The following is a 19,377-nucleotide window of genomic DNA, read 5'->3' as shown; positions in this document are numbered from 1 at the left end:
AAGCTGTAAGCATTTGCCTCCGATTTCTTTGACCTCATCTTCGACTCCAGTGGTTCTCAACCTTCCCAATGCCATGACCCTTTAATACAGTTCCTCATGTGGTGGTGACCCTCAGCCATACAATTATTTTCTTTGCTACTTCATCACTGTCATTTTGCTACTGTCCTGAATCGTCATGTAAATATCTGATAGACAGGATGCATTTTCATTGTTACAAATTGAACAGAATTAAACATAATTAAAGCATAGTGATTCATCACAAAACAATATGTAATTATATATTGTGAAATATGTATGTGGTTTCCGATGGTCTTAGGCGACCCCTGTGAAAGGGTCATTCAACCCCCAAAGGGATTGTGACCCACAGCTTGAGAACCACTCTTCTACTTCTTTATCGCTCACTCCTTCTACTCCAACCCCAGCACACTCCTAATTCAGTCTCTGTACTTACTCTTCTCTCTACCTGAATATACTGCACCCAGGTAACCTCCTCGGTGTCCTCAGCATTTGCCTCAACACCATCTTATTACATAGGCCTTCCCTCTCATCTCAACGCTAGCCCTCCCCGTACGATGTTCCTGCCTAGTTTTTCTCCACTCCAGGTTCTCTCGTGAGGGTCACACTTGGCCGTGATCTTTGTGGGAACAGATCACCAGGTCTTTCTCCTACAGAGCCACTTTGTGGATTCCTTCAGTTAGGAAGTGAGCACTTAATCATGGTGCCCCCAGAGCTTTGTAAGGAAAGCTGAGAAAGTGAGCGCCAGAAAGACCTTGGACAGTCACCAATTCCAACTAGTACACATTGCAAGTGACTGGAAGACATTCATGAAGACTCCTCTCCAGTACGTGGCAGACCCAAGACTGAAACCAGCCTGCAGTTTGGTTGCTTCCCAACCTAAAGTCAGATCACTGCAATGAAGCTCCTTTGGAAGGAGCTGCCCTTTCCCCAGGAGTTGCCACCTTTGTTCCCGACACGTCCTTCTTGGGTGGCTTTGACTGACGGCTTAGTCCTGTGTCCTGCTGGCCCAGAGAATGCAAGCCGGCCAGATGAGTATTATTTACAATGTGTGGCATTTTCCTCCCCAACCCAAATCCATGACTGTCACATCAGTTCCAACTCACAGCGGTCCCAAAGGAGAGAGTCGGACGGTCTCATAGGGCTTCCAGGAGTGTACTCCTTCTGGAAGCATCCTGCCACACCTTTTGCTGGTGAAGCAGCTGGTGAGTTCATGCCACAGATCTTCCGGCAAGCACCCAAGTAGCCACTGCACCACCAGGGCTCCTCAACTTTTTGTTATAGCAAAGCTTTTAGAACATATTGTGGCAGGAGCTGCACTTTTGAGACAAATATGAAAGATGGCACCAGAATGCAAGCTGGGAAAATCAGGGACAAGGTTTAACCTCAAACTTAGGTGTTGACCTGAGAAGCCAGGCTTATGTTTTAGAGGCAAAGACACCTGTCAGGGAAGAATGGGCACAGGCATCTCAGAGTACCATTTTTTGCTTGTCTGAGCCCTGGTGGCATAGTGGGTTGCATGTTGGGCTGCTAACTGCAAGGTCAGCAGTTTGAAACCACCACCTGCTCTTCTAGGGAAAGATGAGGATTTCTACTCCCACAAAAATTCTCAATCCAAAAAAAAAAAAATTCTCAATCTTGGAAACCCACAAAGAAGTGTTGGTCCTAGAGGGTCATTATGAGTCAGAAGCGACTCCATGACAGTAGTTTGCTGCATTTCTGTTCTTTGATTGACATGAGAGGAAGCAAATGAGTAACACATGAAAAAGCAAATGAAAAACACAGACCTCAAGTTCACCACCCTCTGTGTGATGGTGAAGGTTTCTATGTCATGCAAATGTTTTGCCCTTAGCTATTAACTGACATATTGACAGCCCAAACCCACCTTCTGGAACTGTGGAAGAAAAGGCCTGGTGATCCTACAGCCTAGAAAACCCCATCAAGCAATTCCCCCCTGTAACACACAGGGTGGCCGTCAGTTGGAATGGACTAATGGCAACATCGTGAAGAAGCAATTTGGAAACAGAAAGGGTGATGGTGGCACAAGATGGGGAACACAATCATCACTTTATTACACATGTGAAGCATGTTGAAATAGCACATGTTTAGTTACATATAGTATTTACCACCATAAATAGACCCCATGTTTGCCAATGATCTGTTATTTCAACTCACTGCTATCAAATCAATTCCAACAGATCAGTCTGAGAGGACAGGGCAGAACTGGCTCTGGGTTTCTGAGGCTGTGACTCATAATGGGAGTCGAAAGTCTGGTCTTTCTCCCTTGGAGAAGTTGCTGGTTTCAAACTGTTGACCTGTGGTTAGCAGCCCAATGTCCAACCACCACTCCCCCCGGTGCTGCTATGCTCTGTTACAGATGTCTGTAAGTGCCGCTCTGAAAGGCTGTCTTCTTTCTCTCCAGAACTGGTGGCCGGAGTTCCAAGAGGAGCACAGAATTTTGGATATGTGAGTACTGACACTGTACTCTAACCTATTTTCTTGTTTTTCCAAAGAAGCCTTTTGGTTAATTTTACTTTTGCATCTTTTACAATGTCCTTAGTCTGAGGGTCCCACATGAGCCCCTCCTACTGGCTCTAAAAAGAAAGGGCTCTCCTTTAAAAAGCCATCTGTGTGAGACCAAATGAACAGCATCGACCCTAAAGCAAAGGCAAGAAGGCTAGGCTGTTGGGATGTGGCAGGGAAACTAGATTAATGGAGACAGAACAACTAGAATGGAAATAATGAGACTATCGACATGTAAACAATGTAACCGATGCCAATGAACAATGCATATGGAAACGATTAAATGAAAACTTAATTTGCAGCATACACTTTCACCCAAAACACAAGAAAATATTATTTGTAAAGTGAAAAAGAAGAGCAATAACGACACTACATGCATTCTGATCCATGTGCAGGATTAGCCACAAAACTTGGGGCCCACTGCAAAATGAAAACACAAGACCCTTTATTAAAAAATGCTTAAGAATTTCAGGGCAGCAACAGCATGTGAAACGAAGCATGTGGGCCCTGTTCCTGTCCATGTGCATGTTCCAGAAATCATTTCCAAAGATACCATTGTTGGTAGGATCAACGTCTTCATATACCTTGTGAGATAGAAATAAGAACATTAATTATGGTTTCGCTAATGGATTCCTTTCTTGGGCTGCAGTAACAAACCACAATTCAGTGGCTTAAAATAACAGACATTTAGTCTCACACGGTTCTGGAGGCCAGAAGTCTGAAAACAAAGCAGTAGCAGAGCCAAATGTCTTGTGATGCTTCCAGGAGAGATTTCATTGCCATCTCCAGGTTCTGGTGGTTCCCAGAGGAGCCCCGGTGCTGGGCGACTGTACACACTGAGCTGCTAACAGCAAGGTCAGCGGTTTGAACCTACCAGTTGCTCCATGGAGAAAGATGAGGCTTTCCACTCCTGTGAAGATTTACAGCCTCAGACGCCCAGAGAGACAGTTTTACTCTGCCCACAGGGTCACTATGAGAATTGACTTGGTGGCAAGCAGGTGGCTCCTGGCATTCTTAGGCTTCCTGTAACATAACTATGATTTCGCCCTACATCCTCACACGGCCTTTCAGCTCTGTGTATATGAAGGGATTTAGGGACCATCCTAAGTCTAGGATAATTCCATCTCAAGATCTTTAATTAAATTGAACCTATTTCCACATAAGGTCACATCTGAGCTTTTCCAGTTGATGGGGAATTTTCAAGGATACGAATCAACTCACTACTAGTGCAAACTTAGGAAAATGAAAAATTTATTTTAAATAATTTATCTTTCTTAAAGAAATCCAGTGAACACATAATGTTTATAGATTTGCGGTTGGATGAATAAAATCAAAAGAAATGTTTTGCTATACAGATAACCTTAAAATTTTTCTCTTTTTGTCTCCTCTAAAGAGACATAATCATTTGTCTCTCAAAATAGCACACGTGTAGAAATAGATCTAGAAAAAAATTATGACTAAGTGGATAACTCACTATCAGATTTCTGTTTTCAGCATTTATTTTCCCATTTTGAAGTAGTAAGCATGTATTATGTCAGAAAGTTTGATTGGTTTTTAAAATGTGAGCATTTACATCATGCTTGTGGTCTTGAATTTTTGTTTTACATCTAGTTAACTGTCACTCGACAAAAAACTTCAAGGGATTTAATTCACTGTTTAAAAGAAATTCTCCAGTTATATGTAAAGTCATGTAACAACCTATCTAATTTCTGCGATTTCAGGTTTCAATCATTAACTCTACAGATATGACCTATATACAGAATTTCACTGGCGAACAGGTAAAATCCTTTTAACATCAAATAATTACTAGTCGTCCTATACTAGTAGTATATGATAATTTGCATGTAATTCATTCATTTAGTAAATAGTTACTGAGCTCCAAGTGCACAGTGGTTAGGTAATTGACTACTAACTGAAAGGACCGGGATTAAAATGCACCAGATGCTCTGTAAGAGAAAAGGGTGACTGTCTGTCTTCATAGAGATATGAGCCTCGAGAGCCCTATGAGACAGCCCTACTTTGTCCTGTAGGGTCACTATGAGTCACCAATGACTCGGTGGCTGTAGGTGTGTGTTAGAAACTCTTCTAGGTCCTGGAGATATAGCAGTATATGCACACCCCACTGATTCCGACTCATTGGGACCCTGTAGGGGCAGAGTTGATCTGCTCCAGATGGGTTTCTAAGGCTGGAAATCTGTATGAGAGCAGGCATCCTCATGTTTCTGCAAAGGAAACAGCTGGTGGATTTGAACCAGCTGTTAGCCCAACACTTTGCCCCCCCCTGTGCTGCAAGACAGGCAATTTCTCATCTCTTGCACAACAGTGGAGGAGGGGGAACAGGGAAGTTCATTGACACACAAATGCTCCTGATAACTTCAAATAGAAGTGATATGGTGAATAAAATAGACTTATATAATATGGGGTGTGTGGCAAGGGAGCTCTTAGAAGCTCAGGGAGACCTTTAAAGTGGCAACATCTGAGCTGAGGTGTGACTGACAAGACACAGGCCACCATACCATTTTGTCTAGAATGTTCCAGCAGAGAGAGCAGCTGAAACAAGGCCTTCACATGGCCAGCTAAGCATGTCTGAGGAGCAGCAAGGTCAACCTAGCTGTGAGCAAAAGACAGAGGGAGGAGCTGAGAATGGGGAGGGCATATGAGCCTATTTAAGAGGGTGGATTCATTGCAGTGGGGAGCTGATTCATGTTGATGCTTCAGTAGTATTGATATATGTGAAGACTCTCAGCTAAGATATGGAATGGAGGAGGAGCACTTGAAGACAGCCTGGGTGATGGAAGGAGGCAGAGCCGGATTCTGGGCACCACTATCCCACTCATGATTCGTGTGACCCAAAGAGAGTCATTTAACTCCTTTGAGCCCAATTTGCAAAATGAGAATGATATATCTAGCTTCCAACCTCTCTTAGGGAATGAAAGGAATCCAGAACTGTTAGTTACTTAAAAGAGTTCTTGACAGGAAACTCAACAGATGAAAACTGTAAAAATGGCCTTTCAATTCCTTAGTCTCTTCCTCTTCCTTTCGATTAAATGAAAACTGTAAGATTCTCCTGAAACCTACCAATTAGATGTGCATGTAGGTAAACGTATGTACCTAGAATGATCATAGGAGCGCTGGTGATACAATGATCAAGCGCTCAACAGCTGGACTGTAACCAAAAGAGCAGCCGCGTAAATCCATCCGTGGCTACATAGGAGAAAAGATCTCGAGATGTAAGCTGCCGACGTAGGAACCCCTATGATTCTGCTTTGTCATGCAGGGTCCCTGTGAGTCACGATCAACTTGATAGTGCATAGCAACAACACGCTGGTCATAGGCTGTGTCTTGGGAAATTCAGCAATACATATATGGTTGTTCTGTAAGTCTAATAAAAACATTGTAAATGAAAAGTATAATTTAGGAGCAATGGATTTCTGGTGTTTATAGTTCTTATGAAACTGAGAGTTCTTCACAAATAAAACTTCAGATTTTATTTAAAAATTATGAGGAAAAATAGATTTTTCCCATATTCTTTTGGAAGCTCCCCACACCCTACCATACAAAGAAAGCTAGTAAACAAGAAACCTTAAATTAGCCAAGTGAATTAATAGGTCATGATTCATTTGAACAAATGCTATTGCTTTGCTACACTGAATTGCTGCTCACAGTGAAATTCAGGTTTAGTGGTCAATAGTTAGTAAAATGCCATCCACAAGCAAGTTTGTCCTAAGGAGGCAGGGACTTTTGTCTATTTTATCTATTCTGTTTGTACTGTCAGAATTCTGTGCAGCAAGGAAATAGGTGCCAGATGATGAGTACTGTTTCTTGAGGGAATAAATGCATGAATTAATTGATTTAAATGCACAAATTAATGAATTAAGGGTCATGCAGCGACTCCTCTCTATTACAAGCACAGATGGGGAAGTACTTATTCCAGCCATGGCATCATTTGGCCTTCAGTCAGAGGAAATGCATTCATCCCTAGGTTAAAATCTGCCTCTGTTCCCTTCTCCAAGCCCAAGGGAAAGTCACATCCGTGCCAGCTAGATGGCACATGCTCAAATTCAGTAAGCTGTCTAGCTGTGAGTGGTTGCAAGATGATCCAACACATGTTTATATCATCTTTTCAAGGTCATGATCAAGTCTCTCTCTCTCCCTCCCTCTCTGTTCTGCCTCTCCCCCCCCTCTGTCTCGCATAGAGAATTTAGTGTCTCCAAAAAAATAAATCTAAAGTAGAGATCTGAGTGTGAGAACACCGAGTTATTGAAGAGAGGGAAAGCAAAGGCGCATTTTGAAAATGTGGCATGCCTTGAATACGTTCATTTGACAGTAGTAGTGGTTTTTTTTTTCCCTTAGTAACTCTGTTTTAAGTTATTTTTAAAACCACTTCACACTCCAAAGCAAGAGTACTTTTCAGACGTAGCCTTGGCTGCCAACGTGAAGCACCTGACTTTCAGAGCACGCTGTTCCTTTTCAGGCATTTTCTTTGAGAGAGCGGGGAAGATCCAGTAGTCTAGTCGGGAGCCGGTTACCCAATAAGTAACATCAGCACAGGCTTACTTGTACTTAATTTTTTTTTCTTTTTTAACATTTTATTAGGGGCTCAAACAACTGTTATCCCAATCCATACACACATCAATTGTGTAAAGCGCATTTGTATATCGTTTCTCAAAACATTTTCTCTCCATTTAAACTTGTACTTATTTATTAATCGGTGGGGAACAATTTCACATTGGTTTCACCACATCAGAGATGTGAAGCTGCTCACTACAGATTAGTAGGTAGGCACAAGTAAGCCCATGCTGACCTTGCTTATCGGGTAATCAAGCACTTGTTCTTGTTAGAAAGGTCATAGTTCTTGTTGTTGGCAGGTTATAGTTAGGAGCCACATCTAACAATCATTATTAAGAAGACACGAGTGGCATCAGTGAAGATCTTAATGAAGTAATTACCGTATGTACTCGGTCTGCTCATTGCTCTGTAATGTTCCGTAATACTCCTCCTGACAGTCTTGTGAGCTATATGGAGATATAAGGCTATTATGATATGACGTGCAATGGATTGTATAACAGTCTTCTAACTGTCCAGGCAGTGCAAATAGAAAAGTGAACAAAAAAGACACATGCTAGTCCCCTCCATGCAGCAAGCTTTCACGGGGGCTACAGGCTGTTGCTGTTAGTAGACAACAGGAGACTGAGTCAGCTAACCCACTGGCTGGCAGAATAGGGAAGCAATGAATTTTGGCTACCTGAAACTATGGACCAAATCTAAAAAGATGAAAAGTCCTAAAAAAAATAGCTTAAAGAAACAGAACAAACTCCAAGGATACAATTTAGGGAAATTATGTTATGCTAGTTAGATTATGTTATGGAAAAGATATAAATGTAATCTGAAGTAATACCAAGATATAGTTCCTCTCAAAATTTAGTCGTATAAATAAAGTATCCAACCTATGGCAGTTTAAGTGTACTTCCACTTTGCTCTTAACAAAACACATGTGTTATTCTCTACTCTTTGATAACACACGTTATCTTAAGGAAAGTGGGGTCCACATGGTGATGTAACAGAAAATAGTTTTATGAGACTTTAAAGGAAATGGAATCAGATTTATTCTGTGCGGTTCAACATTATGGAAGTAGGTAGGCTTGAAGACTAGATTTACAGAAGGGTCAGATTTAGCAAAAAATGTCCTTGTAATTTTGTCCAGAAATTGAATGGGTTGATTGTTGAAGATCTCTAGAGGATGTACAAGCAGATGTCAGGGACATTGTGGGGGAAATTATTCATCCGGTCAAGGGTTGGAATAAATGACTAGAAGACTTTGTCCAAGTCCAAGTCTATAAATTTCAGAGGGGAACAAAGGGCTGCCATGAGATGAATCTTTCAGAGGTAATTGAGAGGCGATTATGTGGAAAATGATTTTACAAATGCAAACTATGTCACCTTACGGTTTTCTCTTGCAGATGGCATCATATTTTGGATACACTGTTGCAGTGTCAGATGTTAACAATGATGGGTAAGTTTATAAGATGGTCCTCATTCAATTGATATGATATCTGTCCATAAAGATGAGTTATTTTCCCTTAATAAGATGCATCCTTCCATACTTCCTCAACAAGGAAATAGAGGCTGTCTTGTCTTAGCTCTTTTGGTTCATGCCCAGACGTGTCTGGTGAAGCCTTCTCTGTCATCTTGTTTTATGTCTTTCCTGAGATCGTTCACATCTGCCACTTCTAGAAGGGAACGCCTGGATTTCGTTTTATCTTTACTTTTATGAAGTGAATAGTCCTCCATCAGTCATATTCATAGTCACTAATGGGTTTGCTTATCAGTGCTCCTCGCTCCTGGAGTTTCTTCTAGGGCAGTGGTTCTCAACCTTTGTAATGCCACGTGTGTTAGTCTGAGTACTTTAAAGAAACAAATCCACAGAAACTCATATGTATAAGAGAGAATTTTATATAAAGGGTAAGTACACATCAAGAAAACATCCCAACCCAGTGCTGCCCAAGCCTATAAGTCCAACATTAACCCATATGTCCGACACCAATCCACACAGTCCTCCTCCATCTCACAAAACACACACAATGATGCCGACTGCAGGAGCAAAGCCGAATCACTGAACATGTAAGCATCTCAGCACTGGCAGGGGTCTCCACACGGCTGCTCCAGCACCCAGGGCTGCATTGGGATAGGTCCATGTGGCTTCTCCTCAGGGATGTCTTGCAGGAAGTGAGCCTTGCCAGCTGAATCAGGGAACTGGCTAAGGCAGCTGCACCCTGGTTTGACCATCACAAAACAAGAGACCTGAGAACTCGAAAGGTGAGGTTCACTGAGCCATTTATCCCTCTGCCCTTCAATTAACCCCACATGTGTTTATCGGCCAGGTCGGCACAAGAAACTAACTCACTGCGACCTTTTAATACTCGTGTTGTGGTGACCTCCCCAACCATAAAATTATTTTCGTTGCTGCTTCATCACTGTAATTTTGCTGCTGTTATAAATCAAGCGACCCCTGTGAAAGGGTCATTCGACTTTCAAAGGGGTCGTGACCCACAGGTTGAGAACCGCTGTTCTAGGGTACAGACATGCAAGTAAACATCCAGAAAATAACTGCACATGGCAAAAAAATAAAAAGGTTCTTTCCCTCTCAACATTCCTTTAACATAGTAGTAATGCCAATAGAGAAGAGAGAATGTTATTTTTTTAGACATTATGGTAGCAAGTTTCAATGGATCTTGGCCCGAGCATCATGGTAAGTTTGATTATGTTAGAGCTTTTCTTCAAATAGCTTTCCCTCCTAAAAAGCCTCTTGAATTCACTGAAAGCCCTTAATTGAGAGTTAAAGTAACAAATCATTAAATAGTAAAGTAATCATTAGTTGAGAGATATTGATTACTCGTTCATCCAGCAAGTGTTTTTGGAGTACCAACATCATGCTAGGGATTGTCTCAGTGCCTAAAGTATAATGATGAGTAAGACAGAGAGTCTGCTGCCATAGGGCTTACATTTTCACAGAACACAAATATCGGAAGTACCTTGCCCATGTTCTTGGACCTGGGCAGGTCATTTTTAGAAATATCTTTAATAGACATTAACTGACAATAGAATAGATAGATAATAGACAATGTAAAGGTGCTTTATATATTGTGTTATGGTATAAGTGGAGATACATTTAGATAGCTTTTGTACCTCTTGGAAATTGATTTTACATTATTCTCTCATTCAGCATGATACTTACATCTCTCTATAGATATAAGTATCTATAAGTATCTATCAGTTCCAGCGCTGGGCTATGTAGCCAACACCAAGCAACCCCTGCCCATCCCACCCCCTTGGGAAAGTCATACCAGGCTTGTGGGGTGGGAGTTAACATTCAAATTTGGAAAGTATACCAGTTGAAATGGCGCTGCTTCTGACACCTAGTGACCCCCTAGGACAGCATAGAACTATAATAGGATTTCCAGGCTGTAATCTTTAAGGAAGCGGATTGACACATCTTTCTCCTGCTGTGTGGCTGGTGACTTTGAACTGCTGATGTCTCTATTCAGAGCCAAGTGCTCCACCACTGTGCCAACAGGGATCCTTAAGGAAAAGATCCAAACCCAAACCCAACCCATGACTGTTGGGTTCATTCGGGCTCACAGTAAGCCTGTAGAAGAGTAGACTATGTATCTCATAGGCTTTTCAGGGCTATGCATCTCGATAAAAGCAGATGATGGTATCTTGCTCCCACGAGGTAGTTGGTTGATTCACACTGCCAATCTTTGGGTTAGCAGCTGACCATTTTAACCACTGCACCACTGAGTTCCTTAAAGAAACTATGCTGATTCCCAGACTCAGTGCCACTGAGCCCAATACAATTCAGAGCAACCCTGTATAGGGAGCCCACGGCTTTGCAAATCTTTATGGGAGGAGAGAGCCTCATCTTTCTCCTGAGGAGCAGCTGGTGTGTTCGAACTGCTTTCCAGGCGGTTCAAAGCCTAACAATATTGTGTTGTTGTTAGGTGCTGTTGAGTTGGTTGCAACTCACAGCAACTCTCTGCATGACCTCACAAAACACTGATTGGCCCTGTGCCATTCTCACAACTGTTCTTACGCTTGAGCCCAGCGAAGCAGCTACTCCATCAATCCGTCTTGTGCGAGGTCTTCCTCTTTCACTGCTGTTATTTTACCAAGGAGGATGTCCTTTAGGGGCTGGTCTCTAAGTCTCACCATCCTTGCCTTTAAGGAGCATTCCAGCTGTACTTCTTCCAAGACAGATTTGTTGGTTCTTTTGGCTGTCCATGGTACTTTCAATATTTTTCTTCAGCACCACAGTTCAAATGCATCAATTCTGCTTTGGTCTTCCTTATTCAAAATCTAACTTTCACATACAGATGAGGTGATTGAAAAATACCATGGCTTGGATCAGGCATATCTTAGTTCTCAGAATAACGTTCTTGCTTTGCAACACTTTAAAGAAATCTTGTGCAGCAGCTTTACCGAATGCAATGCATCCTTTGATCTTTTGACTGCTGCTTCCATGAGCATTTCTAGTGGTGCCAAGCAAGGTGAAATCCTTGACAACGTCAGTCGTTCTCTGTTTATCATGATGTTACCTACTGGTCTAGCTTGTAGGATTTTTGTCTTCTTGACACTGAGTTGTAATCCACACTGAAGGCTGTAATCCTTGATCTCCATTAGCAAATGCTTCAAGGATAGACTGTATATTATATGATTTGATTTACAGTTGTAGGTCTAATATTATTATATTTACATTATTCAGTTTATTAAATGACTAAAACAATTTTTAATGGTGAAAAATGAAACAAACAAAAACCAGAAGGGGATTAGGAAAAATTGGGCAAGATGCAATATCCAATTGAATAGGTGGAGAAGGGCTCCAGTCATCGTTGGAGAAAGACCGAAGGAATAAGCATTGGCTGGAGTAATGAATGAAGGGGGAAAGCAGAGGGGAGAAGTCTGAAAAATAACAAGATGATAAAGGCTTGTCCAATTACAATACACAATGCCTGTCTTCATGGTGTCCTGGGTTAAACATTGGTGGGTAACCACAAGATCTGCAATTCGTGCCCACAAGTTGCTCCTAGGGAGAGAGATGATGCTGTCTGCTCCTACAAGATTGTAGTCTCAGAAACCTTACAGAGGCTTGGAATGAGCTGGAATCCACTCAAATGCAGCAGCAGTGAGTAGACACATTGCCATACAAACTCTACTTTGTGATAGAAAGTGCTTCCCGAATAGTCTCAGAATTATGGATGATTCTAAGGGAGGAGGTGGGTTGTTTCACTTTGGTTTTAACTGTGGGACAAGGCAGGCGAGGCAGGAGTTGAACTTGAGCCTGAGAGATAATAGTGGAGAGAAATAACCTATACCCTGCTGTGGAATCAAGCACAACTCAGAGCAACCCTATCGGACAGAATAGAACTGTTCCGAGGATTTCCAAGCAGACTGTCTCCTTTCTCCCTCTGAGGTTCTAGTGGATTTGAACCACCCCCAATGTGGTGAGCTGCCCAGCATTCATCCATGGCACCACTGTTCCTTGTGGAAGGAGATAGAGGAAGTTAAATTCTGGATGTACTTTAAGGCATATTCAAATGCTAGTTTTGCCCAGGAAGCAGTTAATTTAAAATGAAATTACTTCAATTGTCTGAGTTAGGGAAATAAAGAAACAAAGGCTGCCATTCAAATTCCCCAGTGTGTATGAACTGCATTGGCTCCTGGTGCCGTTTATTAATTTAGAGAGAAAATGGCTGAAGAATATCTTAAGACTGAAATATGACATGCTGTCCAGATTTAGTAATCCTGTTCTTTCCTGAAAACAAAAACCTCATGTGGCCTTGCAGATATGCAGAGACACATTTCTCAACCCACAGTGACAGTCAGATCAGGAGCTTCCCTCCCGAGAGTCATGTAGCATTTTGTAGCACAGATTAACTCAATGTGTTCCTTTCTTATGTTTGTCCTGTTTTATAATATGTCCTTCAGGGCACTGTTTCCTTCCTGGAACAACAGTGTAGCCTATAATAAGGTGCCTATAGTACATTATTTTTTTTGCCATGTTAAAAAACCAAACAACAAAACATGCAAGCAAAGAATCTCATTTAATTTCTCCTGATCAAAACAGCATGGTTATTAAGAACACAGGAATTTTCTGACAATTTGTCAGTTCTTGATGTTCTTTAAAAATTTCCCTATGGGAAAAAAATTCCCTATGGACTATTTATTTTGGGGACAATATTTTCTGAGACATTGTCTGGTGTACTTTGAACACGTTATCAAAAGAGACCGTTGCCTTGGCAAAGGACATCAGGCTTGTAAAGTAGAGGGGCAGCAAAAAAAGAGGAAGACCTTCGACGAGATGGATTGACACAGTGGCTACAACAATGGGCTCAATGAGAAGAATGATTGTGAGGAGAGGGGAGGACCAGGCGATGCTTCCTTCTGTTGCACACAGGGTCACTCTGAGTTGGAACTGGCTCAATAGCTCCTAACAAGGACAATTCTCCAAAGACTTTAGACTGCATATCCATTACTTGATATCACCATTGTTAAGCAGTTGCATTGGCATATCATATTCACATATCACACAATTCAATAGTTCAATCATATCAAGAAGAGCTGTGCAATCATCACCCACAATCAATTTTAGAGCCTTTTCTTCTTTCTTGCGCTCATTGTTATTCACTCCCCATTTCCACCCAACCTCTCCTGCTATCCTCCCAAAGAACAAGTAATCCAGTTACTGTCTCTATAGATTACCTGTTCTGAATTTCACATGCAGAAAAACATACAAAACCAAAAAACCAACAGCAATAAGTAAAAGAGAGAAACCTCAATTGAAAAGAAAGCAAACAATATTAAAAACTAGAACAAATTTAAAATGCATCAAAAGGGAGATCAAATGATAAGGTGTTAAATTTTAACTTAACTGCATCTGCGATACTCACTTTCCAATGCACTGTGCATGACAGCAAGACAACCGACATCCCTGGGGATTCACGAGAGGCTTAAGTCACGTGTATGTCTTCCTCACTTTTCTTTTTAATGGAAACGACTTTCAAATGCTCAGAAGAGAATCACTGGAGACTTAATCCATGTAGGGACCCTGCAAATGGAATTTGGGCTTCCCTTGTCATCCTTAGACTTCTGCAAACCAAGTGTTCACAGTTTAAGCTCTGATACCATTCCATCCTTCGGATTTGGGTTTTATTATTTACAATCCTTGGATCGCAAAGGCTTGTGTGCGTCTTCCATGTGGACTAAGTTGATCTCATTTAGATGGCTGCTTGTTGGAAGACAAACCTTTAGGATTCCAGGTGCTATGCTTTCTGATTGCCATATACTAACTTGTTTCTTTGCCACAATTTACTATCGCATCTATATCCCATATCTTCAGTGATTTCTTCATGAGGGAAAGCATCAAGCAGGGCCATATCAAGAATTAATTTAGATTGGGGCTAGAATTAAGTGTGAGCCCCAAATCCATTGATATATCCATGGTTTATGTATGTGCCCCATTCACTTTAGAGACATCATTATCATTTTATGTTAGGGAACATTCAATCATATTGGGGCATAAGGCAATTCAATTGATAGTGTCATTCGTTTAGATAATGATATAGAATTTAAAACACTGTTGAATAAAGGAAATTATAGAAGTATAGGCCAACTATGTTGCCATTATTAAAGAAAGTGCTCATAGATTCTCAGTGTGTATGTAGTTTGCTATTTGAATTACTTAGATACTATGTAAATTCAAGTTCCTATTATATGTGAGTTTGCTCTGGGAATAAATGAGATTAGTCAAGGAAGATACTACCATTCATCCCAGATTCAGATATAAAACTCACACCAGTCTGACATCACACCAGCAGTGGTATCGTTTCTCAGCGCTTATGTTTCTGGCTTTCAGATACACACAATTGTGAAAGCATGGCATCGTTCATGAATAGATGTAGACTCGATCCCAGGGTGGTGGCCTATAATCCACTCATCAAAACAGGTCATCTTCTTCATCACCTTCAGTGGATCATTCATCCCCAGAGACACAACAGTTATATGTGGCCTGGGAATGGATCAGCGGGGCAGACACCAATCCCTGCAGCCATTGGAATCGCGGTGTTGCTAGGTGTCCTCAAGAGCGTTCGGACTCATTTTGATGCTACGTGACAGAGTAGAACTCCCCCATTGGGTGTTCTCGGTTCTGATCTTCATAGAGCAGCTCACCAAGGCTTTCTCAGGCAGAGGCCACATTTTGATTATCCGCACCATTGGGACCAAATCCTTCCTGGAGGACAGTGCTTACGGAAAGGATAAGCGCACACACACACACAATCCTGGGTGTGCCCGGCTCGGGTTCTCACAGTATTCCAAGCAGCAAGCCTAAGTCTGCTGCCCATTTTTTACCATTATTACCACTGGGAGAGCGTGCAGTGACCACGAACCCCTATCTAAAACCTTTAACGATTGTTAATAGATTTTGATCTGTTGGTGCCATTGGGTAAGCCTTGGACTGCTAACCTCAAGAGCAACAGTTTAAACCACCAGCTACTCCAGGCAACAGAGATGGGGCTATCTGCTCCCAGATAGATTTGAAACCTTGGGAACCCTACATCGAGTCACTATGAATAGAAATTAACTCCATGGCAGTGTTTAGTGTTTTAATTTTAATAGATTTGGTCTTCCTCTTTGTAGGCAGTTTCAAATGCAGACATCTCTAGTCAACAACTAACACTTTCGTGGGACCTAACAGGGCAATCAAACAGCAAAACTCAATCATGCCTTTCAATGGTTTCTTCTCCTCAAAATACCTTCGGTTTAATAGGCTTTGTAACTTTTAGATCATTCACACTACAACTTAGTAAGACTCCCTAAGGAAACTGAGGCACAAAAACCTAAGTAAATTGGCCAACATCACTTACTAATTAAAGTAAGGTAGGTATTGATTAGTGCTCAGATCTTTGGCTGACTTACCTAATTAATATTTTTTAATTACATACAGAGATCTCTTTATTAAGCTCTATAAAATATCTACTAGGGGAAAATTTAATTTCAGTCTTCAAAGGTTTATACACAAAAGTTTACAGCCTATTAATATTAGGAATTTTCAACCTAATAAATGAGTAGCATGATTGGTAAATGTTTCACTTATTTTAAAAAGCTGATCATTGTGAAAAACAAATGTATGTACCACTAAAAAAAATCTCCACTAGCTTTAAATAAAAGTTGTGGGAAAAGAATAGTATATATGTATATGTTCCACACACAAGGAAATCCTTCTCAAATTTTTTCCTTTTCAACTCCGTTTAGACTATGGATAAGAATCTACATTCCTGCTAAAATTATGCATGCATTTGAATTAATTCCCATTATTTATATAAGCAAAGTCTTACTGGCACTTTAAAAGCATGACATCAACATTTCAAAGTTATTTTCCTCCAAATAAGATTTCCTAAAGTGATGCTAAAAAACAACTTATTTTAAAACATCAGCTATAAGTAATTTGGGCTCCATGGCATAAAAGAAAGAATCAGTTTGTTAAATTAAATTAAAAATAGCTACACTAATCTGCTGTATTTTACTGAAACATCCGCTATGATTAACAAATCATTGTAGAGTTTTTAAGGGGAGCATGATTAGAAGACAAAGTTGATCTGAAATATAAATCCTCAGCTAATTTACAATAAAAACTGCTTTCAGAAACCTAGACTTAACCAAGGAAACCACATCCACTGTCACTGAGGCCACACCCACTCACAGCAAGCTGGCAGCATGTTTCCATCGTGTAAAGTGACGGAGCAGGCAGCCTCCTCTTTCTCTCCTGGGAGCGGGTTTCAGCTGCCGACCTTGAGATTACAGCAGAATGCCTACCCAACAGCACCACCGGGGTGCTGCTTTGTTTTGAACTCACAAAATTCTCTTTAGCTTTCTCAGCATTTATCAATGATTAAGAACTCATCAAGAGCCCCAGTGGCTAATTTCCATTTCATAACCCAAATTCCTAGCTTCCCAACAGCCTTTCTTTAAAGGCTTGCATTTTTTCTTGAAAACCGTGGACCGAGGTTGATGCTGTGCAGCCACTCAGTATAAGATGGAGAACTTCAGTCGTTCGGTTGTTCCTGGTTCAGACGTGAGGGCTCCTTTGTAGGATTGAACTGGGCCTCGGCTTTCCTTAGCCCAGCCAGGAGTTGATTAAGGATGATAGTGCATGAGATTACCTAGAGAGCCTTCTTTGGCAACAAGTACCATGAATAAGAAACAAGGTTCCCGCAAGTGCCCCAGATTCTCCATCATGAAAATATGACACTATTATTAAATAATGTAGCCAAATGGAAAATTTCCCCGTTTACTTGGGGGTGGGGGCTTTAAGTTTTATGGGTGGACTTCAAGTGGCTTAAACCAAATGCTGTGTACATCTTGCTTAATGATAGTTGATATCATGCCTGTGACTGTTTTTAAAGCATAAACAAAGTGGTGAAATCTACTTGTATTTAGTTATCTTAAGATAGCCCGCATTGCAAACTCAGTTTGTATAGATTCTGTTAGGAATTTCTGGAAAGACATGTTAAGAAAACATAAAGATAGTATTTTCCATCTTGTATCGATGCAAGCCGATCTGTTTTTTCATGTGGTATTTGAACATTATTTTCGAAATTCACAGAAATACAGTTTAATCCATTGACATTTTCCACACTCCTATTGTTTATAAGAGGGCTGAAGAAGCAAAATGTAAGCAGATTCTTAGTAGTTAGCTAACTTGGGAGCATTTTATGTGACTTTGAAAATTCCACTGTGTTTTAGGTGAAAGTTTCCAAAACAAGCTAAGTTCCCACCTATAATGTTTGTGCAAATTGTTCCCTGACGTTGGCTATGATTTTCACAGTGTGTCTGCATTCTCATTATTTCCCTTCTGTTTGTTCTGTATTCGTTTATCTAGCCTCCCTACTTCTCCTTGCCTATTCATCTTTGTTTTGGGTAAATATTGACCATTTGGTTTCATGTAGTAAGGAGCTTATTCCTCATGGGAGTTACTGTTTTTTAATAGGCCATTCTATCATTTAGTTGAAAGGAGACCTCTGTGTGTGGCTTTCGTGCCAAGTTCAGAGGGCATTTTAGAGTGATAGTTTTGTGGAGTGGGAGGAGGTTTCTCTAGTCTCTATGAGATTAGTAAATTTGGTCATTTGGGGGAATTTGAATTTTGTCCAATATTTATCTCCCACAATAAGGAGGGTTTTCTATGGTGTCCCTGGTCACAACAGTCAGTAGTGGTCTTAGGTTAGATAATGATCGACTTCTTCTGATCCTAGGCTAGAATACTCCATGGTTTGTGGGGGCTACTAGTCTCATGAATTTCTTCTTTGAGTCTCTGGTTTCCTTGACTCCCTTTTGTTCCAGATGGAAAGAAAACAGTAGCTATAGCTTAGATATCTGCTTGTTAGCTTTTAAGACCCCAGGTGCTACTCACCCAACTAGGATACAGAACATTATCTTTGTGAATTACGTTATGCCAATTGTCTGACTTGTCCCATGAGACTATGGTTAACTTATGAGAACTTTAGGGAAAAGTTATTTGGGAGAAAAATAATAATAACAGCTTCGGGTAACTATGTTTTTGTGCTAGATGTGGCCAAAGTACATTCAATTGTATAGAATTAGGTTGAGTTTGATAGAAAATCTATTAAAGATGATTTAAAGCCAACCATAAACTAAAACCTAAAGAAATCATAAATGAGATTGCTATCTGTGATGTAATGCATAAATTACATTAGGTTTTGACTATCATAAAGCAGGCTGATCAACTATCAACTCTAATACCCAGTCTATAATATTGAATTATTTTAATAAATGACTACATTGTCAATATTAGTCATGGAAACTGGCATGCAATACATGGTCTTAGAGGGTGCCATTCTGTAGTTTATTATCATGGTGATGCTATGTACAACAGAATGAAACCGGGCTGGGTCCTGTGCCATCTTCAAAATGGTTATTGATGGTTGATCCTTTTGTGGCAACCATTATGCCACCGCACCTTGTTGAGTTGACCCTTTACTTTACCAGCCATGATGGTCTTTTCCAGGAACCTCCTGACAACATGTCCATAGTATGAAAGACTAAGTCTTTCTATCCTGACTTCCAAGAAGCAGTCCAGCTGTACATCTTCCAAGCCAATTTGTTTGTTTTTATGGCAGTATGTGGTATACTAGTATTCTTCACCAACATTGTAATTGAAATGCATCGCCAACCTTCTTTATTCATTGTCCAAGATTCCCATGAATCTGAGGCTTTTGAAGCTTTTGGGACAGGCGCACCTTAGTCCTCAAAGAGACATCTTTGCGC

At 40.8% G+C, this 19,377-nt stretch overlaps 1 protein-coding gene across 1 annotated transcript in view; it reads left to right on the top strand.

Moving 5' to 3' along the window:
• Positions 1–19,377, top strand: part of ITGA8 (integrin subunit alpha 8) — a 272,754-nt gene that overhangs the window by 69,869 nt on the left and 183,508 nt on the right. Inside the window, exons 10-12 of the mRNA XM_004712640.2 lie at positions 2,438–2,481; positions 4,260–4,316; positions 8,499–8,551. Of these exons, the coding sequence (XP_004712697.2) occupies positions 2,438–2,481; positions 4,260–4,316; positions 8,499–8,551 (154 nt within the window). The remainder of the gene's footprint in view (positions 1–2,437; positions 2,482–4,259; positions 4,317–8,498; positions 8,552–19,377) is intronic.

Source organism: Echinops telfairi, unplaced genomic scaffold, assembly GCF_000313985.2.
Source record: "Echinops telfairi isolate 266 unplaced genomic scaffold, ASM31398v2 ScPeMD7_7473;HRSCAF=8511, whole genome shotgun sequence".
NCBI lineage: Eukaryota > Metazoa > Chordata > Mammalia > Afrosoricida > Tenrecidae > Echinops > Echinops telfairi.
Note: the sequence above shows the minus strand (reverse complement) of the source record. Positions and strands in the feature narration are given on the sequence as shown.